Genomic DNA, 12,068 nt, shown 5'->3' with positions numbered 1-12,068 from the left:
AAAATTTTTATAGATACTCCTTTATCAGGTTGAGAAATTTCTTCTCTAATTTTCTAGGTTTTTTTATTCGTGAATGGGTGTCACATTTTGTCACGTGTATCTTCTGCAACAATTGATATGATCATGCGATTTTTCTCCTTTAGCCTGTCATAGGGAATTGCTTTGATTTTCCAATATTGACCCAGACTTGCATTCCTGGAATAAACCTCACTTCATCATGATGTATAATTCTTTTTTTATGTAAGAATTGCAGGGACGTCTGGGTGGTTCAGTCAGTTAAGCGTCCGACTTTGGCTCAGGTCATGATCTCGTGGTTTGAGCCCCATGTCAGGCTCTGTGCTGACAGCTCAGAGCCTGCAGACTGCTTCAGATCTGTGTCTCTTGTCTCTCTCTGCCCTCCCCTACTCGTGCTCTGTCTCTCTCTTTCTCTCAAGAATAAGTAAACATTAAAATAATATTTTTTTAAGAATTGCAAAGATTTGTTGAGAAAATTTGCGTGTAAGATCATGAAATATACTGGTCTGTGTTTTTCCCTTTTTTGTACTGCCTTTGTCTGGTTTTGTTATTAGGGTAATATTGGCTTCACACAATGAGTTGGTGGATGTACTGTCCTCTGCTATTTTCTGAAAAAGACTGTGCAGAATTAATACTAATTTTTCTCAAGTGTTTGGGAGAATTCTCCAGTGAAATGATTAGGGTCAGATTTCTTTATGAGAGCTTTTAAATTACAAATTCAATTTTTAAAATAATTATAGGACTATTCATATTTTCTCTTTTGTATTGTGTGAGTTTAGGTAGCTTGTGTTTCTCAAGGAATTGGTCTGTTTCATCCATGTGTTTGAATTTATGTCGGTAGAGATGTTCATAGTATTGCATTACTGTTCTTTAAGGCTGAAGGAGTGCTCGCTTCGGCAGCACATATACTAAAACTGGAATGATGCAGAGAAGATTAGCACGGCCCCTGTGCAAGGATGATACACAAATTCGTGAAGCTTCCATATTTATGTTAAGGGATAACAATATATTTGCTTTCATTACCATTATTTGATTTTTTTTCAACAACCGGTAAAATCAAATTTAATGAGTAATAAAAGGATTTCATATTTTTCAAAAAAAAATTTTAAAAATAAAGGCTGAAGGATCTGTAGTAATATCCCCTGTTTAATATCTGATATTGGTCATTTGTATCTTCTTTTTGTCTTTTTCAGTCTTGCTAGAGAGGATTGTCAATTTTATTGATAATTTCAAAGAACTAGCTTTTTGTTTCATCGATGCTCTCTATTTTCTATTTTCAATTTCATTTCTTTCTGCTCTTTATTATTTCATTTCTTCTACTTGGGTTTATTTTATTCTTTCATTTATTTGAGGTGGTCACTTAGATTGATTCGAGGTCCTTCCTCTTTCTGTTTTAAGCATTTAGTGCTATAAATTTTTCTCTCTTGGCAACAACTCTGTAGAGAGATGCTAATCTTTTTATTGGTGTTCATCTGTTATACTGTGGTTTTTTTTCTGAGATTCCTACTTGAATGGCGCCCTCTTCTGTCAGCAAAACAAAGTCCAGATACTTAATAAATTTGCGCTTCTGTTTCTGATAGGAGAGAGTTCATGTGCTCTGATTTTGTGGTTCCCTGTCATCATGTTAGCTCTAAATTTTGCCCTTTGTCTTTTCCCCTTCACCACTCAATTGACAAAGAGTCCTTCTCCGTCGCTTTTCACCTTTTTTTCTTTTCCAGAACCTATGTGTTTCAAGGACGTCCCCTTCAATCACATATGCTTGTTTCTTTCCTGTATTTATGCTCTGTTCCACCTAACCACTTGAAAACCTATAGGGTGAACTTGGTCTTTCTGGTGGTGGTTTTTATACAACTTTAGGCTTTTTTAGCTATCTTCCCTCTTCTTTTTTCCCCTCAGGTTTTCTCAATCAGCCTTGCTCACCACAAAACCTTGTAAGAGGGCAGATGGAAGGGTGAGAAAACATAACACACTGGGATTTGGTGTTCTCTCTCCTCTTACTACAGTTATGTTGAGGCTGAGATATTCTTTTTCTTCAAGTTATGGTGAGGGTATGGTTTGGGTAGTTTCATTTTTCTCTTCTTGTTGGTCTATATTGCTTTCGGATGAAATGGTGAAATACTGGGACATAGGCGGCTGCCATTGGTGTCTGTCACCCAGAAGTTCTCCACCATACGGAACTCTAATAATAGCTAGGTAGGTGTTCTTTGTGGTGACTATAAGTATTTCTCAGTAGAAAGATATTTTAACCTGTGTAAAACTTGACAGCATACTAGGGAAGGTGTGGGAAATAATGTCTAATTTCCCCAGGGCTAAAGTAATGTTTCTCTCTTTTATCCCGTTTTCAATCTCAGTGCTTTGTTTGGAATACAAATGCCTCCCATCTTTTCCCTACTACCGGAACCAAAGATGATTGGGAACCAAATATGAAACGTCAAGGTTCTAATACGTGATCATTTCCATTTTTATCTCTGGAATAGCAGGAATTCCAAGAGTAAACTGCAGTAGAGCCTGTCATCCTAGTTGAGAGTGTTTAGCCAGATTAGAAGAGATAAAATATCCAAGAGCTTGTTCAAAGATTCTTCTGTTAGATCCCAATCTCTCATATTCCATGATTGCCTTTGGGGAGACCTTACTCGCTAAAGCTGTGACCGATAAAACTAGATTTCCTTGTGATATCTGTTTTTAAGACACCATGCTTTCAAAATAAATGTTCGCAAATAACATTTCTAATTAAGGTTTAGTAGCCAAGTTCTCTCACGCGCCTTTTCCAGAAAGTATGACGTTGGAATCAATACAGCAGAGCGGCTGGGGCATGTGATTCTCAGAGCCAGAATGCCTGGATGAATATCCGAGTTTGGCCATTTTATACACGTGGTCACCAAATTACTAAACACCTTGGTACCTCCTGTTTTCTCACCTAGAAAATGAAGGTAGTAGCAGTACCTACATCACGGTGTAGTTGGGGGGATTGAATGAGTTAATACATATAAGGCACGTAAAACACTGCATAACATAGAAGCTCATGGAAGTGCAGAAGTTAGTATATAACTTAGTTCTGCCAATATTTTGAATGGCCACATTAATCTTCTGTCGTTGCATAAAAACTGGTCACAGTATCACAGCTGAAAACAACACCCACGTATTATCTCGGCATTTCTGTAGGTCAGGGGTACGGGCACTGCTCATCTGGGTCCCCTGCCTCAGAGTTCCACACGAGGCTACCATGAAAGTGTTCACCTGAGCTTGGGTTCCCTTCTGACAGATGACCGGGAAAGGATTTGCTCCAAATTCGTGACTGTTAGCAAGATTAACTTCTCTGTCATTGTCCATGGGACCGAGGGCCCAATGTGTAGCTAGGCTGTCGGCCACAGGTCATCCTAAGCTCCTTACTACATGGGACTCCTCAAACGTGGCAACTTGCTTCATCAAAGCCATCAAGGTAGAGAGTTGGCCAGAAAGACAGAGGTCACGGTCTCTTGTAACCTAATCACAGAAGTGATCTCTCATCACCTGTGTCATTTTCTCTTCGTTAGAAGGAAATCACTGAAGCCAGCTCACACAGAAGGGGGAGTGCATACCTGGACACGGGGATCACCTCGAGGCCATCTTAGAGTCTGTCGAGCACACATCTTAAAAAGAAAGTGCGGTACTTTTTTTAAAGGTTTTATTTTTAAGTAATCTCTACACCCGACATGGGGCTCGAACTCACAAGCCCGAGATCAGGAGCCACATGCTCCACTCACCAGCCAGGCAGATGCCCCAAAAAGCAAGTGCAGTATAGTAGAGATGTTTCAGAACACCGATTCTGTAGTCGGCTTACCCAGATTTAAGTGCTGAGTGACCTTGGGCAGGTTACTTGATTAATCCCTGTGAGTCTCTGTTTCCTCATCTTTAACATGAAGTAATAATAGTACTCGGGAGATACTTTGGGAAGGATGAAATATGAGTATCTATATCTTCCTTTGAATTTATTGAGTGCTTAATAAATATCGTTAATGTTATTCCAAAGCTAACAGAATAGGTATTTGGTTTAACCAGCTAGTGTATTCTACACATTACTGCTAAACAGGTGATCAGATAGGACTTGAGGAAAATGAACAAAAACAAAAGATCAGACAAAATTGTTACTCTCCCCTGTTAATTATGATAATTTTGAAAACTGTCACCTCTGTATAGACCCTCCACTAGGTTATGCTTTATTTTAAAGGTGCTTCTATGCTCAGAACCAGATGAATAATGACGATTAGAACTCAACACCACACATCAGCTATATGTCAACTCCAATCCAGCCAAAGCATCTGCGACATAAGTATAAATTAAGACTTTCAATTACATTATTAGTACATTTTCTTTAATTAAGTAGATACACTTCAATATGCCATTATTAAGATCGTTCTATGGACCAATCCCTTTGCTGGACCCTTGAGGACACAGTTCCAAACATCAAGGAGTTCAGAGTCTCTTTGGAGAGAAAGAGAGGGGCACCTGGGGGGGCTCAGTCGGTTGAGTGTCTGACTTCAGCTCAGGTCATGATCTCGCGGTTCGTGGGTTCAAGCTCAACGTCAGGCTCTGTGCTGACAGCTCGGACCCCGGAGCCTGCTTCAGATTCTGTCTGTCTGTCTCTCTCTCTCTCTCTCTCTCTCTCTGCCCCTCCCTTGTTCACACTCTGTCTCTCTGTCTCTCTCTCTCTCTCTGCCCCTCCCTTGTTCACGCTCTGTCTCTCTCTCTCAAAAATAAACATTTAAAACAAAGTTTAAAAAAAAAAAAGAAAGATAAACATGGGATAATAATTCAGTGTGATGCACACTGTGGCAGAGGTCGGCATAAGGTAATATGAGGACACGGAGGAAGAAGATTAACCTAAATCAGGTGACTCAGGAAATGCTTCCTCAACAAGGTGATACCTGACCTGAGGCTTAAAGCGTGAGTAAGTAAGGATCATCTCAGCAGGGGATACAAGAGGTGAAATAGAAATATCCTTGCTCTCAGTTTCACAGTCCAGTGGGGGAGACGAACTCACAAAAAGCTAATAACACGGCCTGTGATGAAATGTTGCAAGAGCACAGGAAAAGCCCATTCTGACCAGGACGAAGGGTGGCCACAGAAGGGTTCATAGAGGAGGAGAGAGCTGAGCAGACTTTAAGGATGGAAAACTGTACTGGTGTTTGATCTTCTCCAAGTTTTCTCGATTGATACTTCCGGCATTGAGGGAAATATTCCAGGTTGGGACCATTTTATTTTTTTGTTAACCACTCTTCTTTATCCACATGTGATTAAAGAGACAACTAAAGGAAATTAGAACATTAGGACTATGTAACTGCATTACACCGTGGCTGCCTCCCGACTTTAGCATTATCTTGTCAAGGTATGTCCATACATTGACTAACTAATGGTGGTATTCATATTAATAATAATAGCCTAACATTTGTATAATGCGTTCCCATTTAGAAACCACATTTTATAGAAATTACATTTACAAATTAATTATATTTCGGACATAGAGAAAAATACAAAAAATAATATAGACACCTATAATCACACCGCCTAATTAAGCGCATGTTACTGTTTGACTTTATTTGCTTTGGCTCTCTCTAAGAAATAATGTAAAACAGACACATAAATCAGTGGAATAGAATAGAGAGTCAGAAAAAACCCAACCATACATAGTCAATTAATCTATGACAAAGGAGCCAAGAATGTATACAATGGGGGAAAGGCGGTCTCTTCAATGAATGGTGTTGGGAATACTGGACTATACATGCAAAAGAATGAAATCGGACCACTATCTTACACTGTGTAAAAACATAAATTCAAAATAGATTAAAGACTTGGACGTAAGACCTGGAACTATAAAGCTCCCAGAAGCAAACAAAGGCAGCGAGCTCTCTGACATCAGTCTCCGCGGTATTTTTTGGACCAGGCTCCTCAGGCAAGGGTGACAAAGCTAAAATAAATGGGATTACATTAAACTTGAAAGCTTTTGCACAGCAAAAGAAACCATCGATGAAATGAACACACAACCTACTGAATGGGAGAAGATATTTGCAAACCATGCATTCAACAACAGGTTAATATCTGGAGCGCCTGGGTGGTGCAGTCTGTTGAGTGTCCGACTCTTGATTTCGGCTCAGGTCGTGATCTCACAGTCACGAGACGGAGTCCCACGCCAGGCTCCGTGCTGAGTGTGGAACCTGCTTATGATTCTCTCTCTCCCTCTTCCTCTGCCCCTCCTCCCCCTTTCTCTCTCTCAAAAAAATAAAATAAAATATATGAAGAACTTACACAACTTCACATCAAAAGAACAAGCCAGTTCAAAAATGGGCAGAGGACCTGAATAGACATTCTTCCAAAGAAGACACAGAGATGGCCACCAGGCACCTGAAAAGATGCTCAATACCACGACTTACCAGGGAACTCCAAACCAAAACCACAACGAGCTATCACCTCACACCTGTCAGATTGGCTCTTATCAAAAATACAAAAAATGACCAAAAAATGACAAACTAAAAATAGAACTACAATGTGATCCAGCAATTTCACTTCTGGGTATTCACCTGAAGAAAACAAAACCACCGATCTGAAGAGATGTATGGCCCCCTATGTTCACTGCAGCATCATTTACAATAGCCGAGATATGGAAGCAACCTAAATGTCTATCCACAGGTGAATGGATAAAGAAGACGTACACACAATGGAATATTCCTCAGCCCATAATAAAGACTGAAGTCCTGCCATTTGTGATAACACGGATATGGACCTAGAGAATATTATGCCAAGTCATTAAGTCAAAGGAAGACAAATATTGCATGACTTCACCGAGATATGGAACTTATAAACAAAGCAAATGAACAAAACAGAAACAGACTCATAGACACAGGAAACACACTGTTGATTGCCAGAGTGAGGAGGGGGTTGGGGTGAGCAAAATAAGTGAAGGGCATTAAGGGGTACAAACTTCCAGATATAAAATGAGCAAATCATGGGAATGTAATGTACAGCACAGAGAACACAGCGGATTCTTGAATAACGAGGGTTTGAACTACACGGGCCCACTGACACACGGATTGTTTTGTTTCAATAAGTACACTGAGAAATTTGGGGGGCATTTGTGACAATTTGAAAAAACTTGCAGAAAATTTTAAAGAAAAGGTATGTCAGAGGGGAGGTCTGTGGGGGGATGAGTGAAAAAGATAAAGGGGACTAAGAGGACACTTATCTTGGAGGGGGGACCCAAGACGGCAGAACAGCACGGAAGTTTTTTGCGTGTCTTGCCTCCATGAAACACAGCCAGACCAACACTAAACCATCCTACACACCTAGAAAACTGATCGGAGGATTAACACACAACAATCTGCACAACTGGGCCACAGAATTCAGCAGGGACGCGGCGCGGAGAGCTGAACTTGGGGAGCGAGAAGCCGCGGGAAGGGAGGTGGTTTTGCGGGCAGAGAGAGGAAGGAGACCGGGGAGGGGGGGAGCATACGGGAAAAGCACCCCTCCCCAAAAGCAGCTGGAGAGAAAGTGGAAAATTGGAAACAGCCGCAGGGACTGAGCTAAAAAGGGAGAAAGGAGAAAGGAGAAAGGAGAGGGTTTCAATCCCATCGAGACTTAAACAAGGGGAGCGCAAAGGCTGCAACTCCGCAGCTCCCTACCTGGCGGTGCTCTGGTGGGAAGGGCCACACGGAGAAAAGCGGTGCCACTGCCGGAAGGACATTTGGTAGAGACTGTTGAGGCCACCTGGTCCCGGCAGACCCCGGAAAACGGCCACGTTCGCTGGTGCTGGAACAGGGTCGTTGAGGGGGAAGCCTGGTGCCAGGTGTGTGTTGTGATTTTCCATCATCCCCGAGACGCCGCTGCGACACTGCCTCGCGGACTTTTTCTGGGGCGGGCTGGCACCTGGCCGCAGTCTCGGGGCTCCGGCAGCGGCGGGGTCCCGCGGGCGTTCCTGGGTGCAGCCGACATTCGGCCGTCGCTGGGTGAGACCCTCCCGCAGAGGGGCGGAGCGGGTCAAGGCCGCAGTCCTTCGGAAGTAAGGGGCCAGGGAAAACAGCCGCATCTGAGACAGGACTCGGGAGAGGTGCCGCCTGGGGCTCGGTCACGGACAGTGAAGAAGCGGGAAGTGGACGAAAGCTGAAGACAGAGGACGGGTGCGCGACTGCTGATCGGAGAGAAAAGTTCCCACGCTACAGACTGGGGAGCCGGAGGACGCCATTGTCACCGCTCCCGCGCATGCGCATAGGCACCTACGAGCGCGGCAGCAATCCACCCCAGTAGGCTAGCAGCGCCATCTAGTGGAGGACGGAGCCGTTACACTAAGCTCAGCCCAACGGGGCCAAACTCACTCTGCAAGAACAGAAGTCTCACCGCCTGCTTAGTATATGGACTGTAAAGTGCTTCATAGCCTGACTTCTAGGGGAAAACGAAGTAATTTCAGTCCTATTTCAATCTGATAGCAGGTCTATCTATTCAATTTTCTTTCTTTTTTTTCCTTTTTCTCTTTTATTCTTTTTTTCTTTCTTTTACTTTTTTTTTCTCTTTTTCTCTTCTACTTTTCTTTTTCTTGAATACAGAAAGAGAAAAAATTCATTTTTATTTTCAATTTTTATTAAAAATATTTATTTAAAAAATATTTAATTTTTTTACTATATGTTTTACTTTTGTGTAAGTTTTCTCAAATTCCATCTTACTTCCATCATTTTATTTTAGTCTACTTCAGTGTATTCACCTTTTCAAATTTTCAAACGACTTCCTTTTTTTCTTTTTTCTCTTTGTCGTTTCTTTTCTTTTTCTTGAATGCAGAAAGAGAAAAACTTCGTTTTTACTTTCAATTTTATTAAAAATATTTTTATTTAAAATTTTTACTGTATTTTTTGCTTTTATGTAAATTTTTTCAAGTTTCTATTTAACTTCCATCATTTTATTTTAGTCTACTACAGTGTATTCACTTTTGCAAATTTTCAAACAATTTCTTTTTTTTCTTTTCTCTCTTTTTCGTTTCTTTTTCTTGAAAACAGAAAGAGAAAAAATTCATGTTTATTTTTAATTTTTATTAAAAATATTTTTCTTTAATTTTTTTCTACTATATTCTTTACTTTTGTGTAAATTTTTTTTAATTCCATTTTACTCCCATCATCTCATTTTAGTCTACTTCAGTGTACTCATTTTTTCAAATTCTCAAACGATTTCCTTCACCCCCCTTTTCTTTTCTCTAATCTGTCAAGCCACTTTCAACACTCAGACCAAAACACACCTAGGATCTAGCATCATTTATTAGATGTGTGTGTGTTTAATTTTTTAATTTTAATATTTCTTTAATTTTAATTTTTATACCTCATTAATTCCTATTATCCCTTCAAAATGACAAAATGAAGGAATTCACCCCAAAAGAAAGAGCATGAAGAAATGACAGCCAGGGATTTAACCAACACAGATACAAGCAAGATGTCTGAACCAGAATTTACAATCACGATAATAAGAATACTAGCTGGAGTCAAAAATAGATTAGAATCCCTTTCTCCAGAGATGAAAGAAGTAAAAAATAGCCAGAATGAAATTAAAAATGCTATAACTGAGCTGCAATCACGGATGGATGCCATGGCGGCAAGGATGGATGAGGCAGAACAGAGAATCAGCGATATAGAGGACAAACTTACAGATAATAATGAAGCAGAAAAAAAGAGGGAGATGAAGGCAAAAGAGCACGATTTAAGAATTAGAGAAATCAGTGACTCATTAAAAAGGAACAACATGGGGGGGCGCCTGGGTGGCGCAGTCGGTTAAGCGTCCGACTTCAGCCAGGTCACGATCTCGCGGTCCGGGAGTTCGAGCCCCGCGTCAGGCTCTGGGCTGATGGCTCAGAGCCTGGAGCCTGTTTCCGATTCTGTGTCTCCCTCTCTCTCTGCCCCTCCCCCGTTCATGCTCTGTCTCTCTCTGTCCCAAAAATAAATAAACGTTGAAAAAAAAAATTAAAAAAAAAAAAAAAAAAAGGAACAACATGAGAATCATAGGGGTCCCAGAAGAGGAAGACAGAGAAATAGGGGTAGAAGGGTTATGTGAGCAAATCATAGTGGAAAACTTTCCTAACCTGGGGAAAGACACAAACATCAAAATCCAGGAAGCACAGAGGACTCCCATTAGAGTCAACAAAAACTGACCATCAACAAGGCATATCATAGTCAAATTCACAAAATACTCAGGCAAGGGGAGAATCATGAAAACAGCAAGGGGAAAAAAGTCCCTAACCTACAAGGGAAGACAGATCAGGTTTGCAGCAGACCTATCCACAGAAACTTGGCAGGCCAGAAAGGAGTGGCAGGATATATTCAATGTGCTGAATCAGAAAAATATGCAGCCAAGAATTCTTTATCCAGCAAGGCTGTCATTCAAAATAGAAGGACAGATAAAAAGTTTCCCAGACGAACAAAAATTAAAGGAATTTGTGACCACTAAACTAGTTCTACAAGAAATTTTAAGGGGGACTCTCTGAGGGGAGAAAAGATGGTAAAAAAAAATACATAGAAGTTTATAGAGAGATAATTTTATAAATTCTATATATATATATATAAATATATATAGAACTTTATATATTCCAGAAACTCCAACTCTACAAGCCACATAATGGCAATAAACTCATATCTTTCAGTACTCACTCTAAACGTCAATGGACTCAGTGCTCCAATCAAAAGACATAGGGTAACAGAATGGATAAGAAAACAAGATCCATCTATATGCTGTTTACAAGAGACCCACTTTAGACCTAAAGACACCTTCAGATTGAAGATAAGGGGATGGGAGGCAGCCATCTTGCTCTTGCCGCGTGCTATTGTTGAAGGACCCTCCCCGCTTCAGATTTACCAACAGCATGAATCAAGAAAAGTTAGCCAAACTTCAGGCTCAGGTCCAGATAGGGGGCAAGGGTACAGCTCGCAGAAAGAAGAAGGTGGTACATAGAACAGCTACAGCTGATGACAAAAAACTTCAGAGTTCTCTAAAAAAACTGGCTGTGAATAACATAGCTGGTATTGAAGAGGTGAACATGATTAAAGATGATGGGACAGTTATCCATTTCAACAATCCCAAAGTCCAAGCTTCCCTTTCTGCTAACACCTTTGCAATTACTGGTCATGCAGAAGCCAAACCAATCACAGAAACGCTTCCTGGAATATTAAGTCAGCTTGGTGCTGACAGCTTAACAAGTCTTAGGAAGTTAGCTGAACAGTTCCCTCGGCAAGTGTTGGAGAGCAAAGCACCAAAACCAGAAGACATTGATGAGGAGGAGGATGATGTTCCAGATCTCGTAGAAAATTTTGATGAGGCACAAAGAATGAAGCTAACTAAAAAATTTTTTCTGGTGTTTGGAAGCTGGCATGGACTAGATTTAACAAATCAGCTATGTGGTTCCAAAGTTTTACAGACATGGAGAACATCAACTGTTACTAGTTCAGTAATATAAATATTTTGTATATTAATAATGCTGTTTGTTCAGCATTTTTCGGTCATTTGATTTTGCATTTTGCACTTCCTCCCAGGATCTATTCTTTTGGTCAAAATACGAAGTATTGGTGCAGTTTGAGGGTGTTTTGGTGTTTGATTCTCAGTTTTTTGTTTTGTTTTTTGTTGGAGTATTTTTGGTGTGTGTATGTGTATGTATGTGTGTGGGTATGTGTGTATACAGTGGAGAGCAAATTGGAAAACAGTTCTATTTATCCTCCTTCTTCCCCCAGTAGAAATAAAACAAATCTTTACATTTGTTACTTTTTATTTTTTTCTAATAAGGCAGAGAATTAATGAAAAGTGAGTATCTTGGATTTCAGATCTGAGGAGATTTTACCCTTGGAAGTTTGGTCAATTTGCTTGGTTAACATATTTGTCATACATTTCTCTGGGTTTAAAATGTCTTGAGATATTTTGCCACCAGCTCCATGTTGGCATAGTGGATAGCATATCTTTGGTGTGGTTGCCTTAGATTCACTTACCTAGTCAGACCCAGAAGATTTTCTTCTAGCTTTCTTCCTAAATGCCTTTTTCCCTCTCCCTTTGGTCTCCCAGTGGCC

The 12,068-nt window shown here is 40.5% G+C and overlaps 1 protein-coding gene and 1 non-coding gene across 2 annotated transcripts; both read left to right on the top strand.

Annotated features, from left to right (window-relative positions):
• The first annotated feature begins 899 nt into the window (after window positions 1–899).
• LOC125157961 (U6 spliceosomal RNA) lies at window positions 900–1,005 on the top strand. The gene has a single exon (XR_007149101.1). It is a non-coding gene; the product is annotated as a U6 spliceosomal RNA (small nuclear RNA).
• Window positions 1,006–10,825: 9,820 nt separating this feature from the next.
• On the top strand, window positions 10,826–11,764 carry LOC125156883 (transcription factor BTF3 homolog 4-like). Its single transcript, XM_047843105.1, has one exon. It carries the CDS (start codon window positions 10,877–10,879, stop codon window positions 11,465–11,467), a length of 591 nt encoding a protein of 196 aa, XP_047699061.1. The 5' UTR covers window positions 10,826–10,876; the 3' UTR covers window positions 11,468–11,764.
• Window positions 11,765–12,068: the final 304 nt, after the last annotated feature.

This window comes from Prionailurus viverrinus, chromosome X (assembly GCF_022837055.1).
Source record: "Prionailurus viverrinus isolate Anna chromosome X, UM_Priviv_1.0, whole genome shotgun sequence".
Classification (NCBI taxonomy): Eukaryota; Metazoa; Chordata; class Mammalia; order Carnivora; family Felidae; genus Prionailurus; species Prionailurus viverrinus.
The sequence above is the reverse complement of the archived record's forward strand: the minus strand, read 5'-3'. Positions and strand labels throughout refer to the sequence as shown.

Bases quoted from the DNA above. Each gene is read 5' to 3' on its own strand.
- LOC125156883 (XM_047843105.1), top strand. From the start codon at position 10,877: ATGAATCAAGAAAAGTTAGCCAAACTTCAGGCTCAGGTCCAGATAGGG.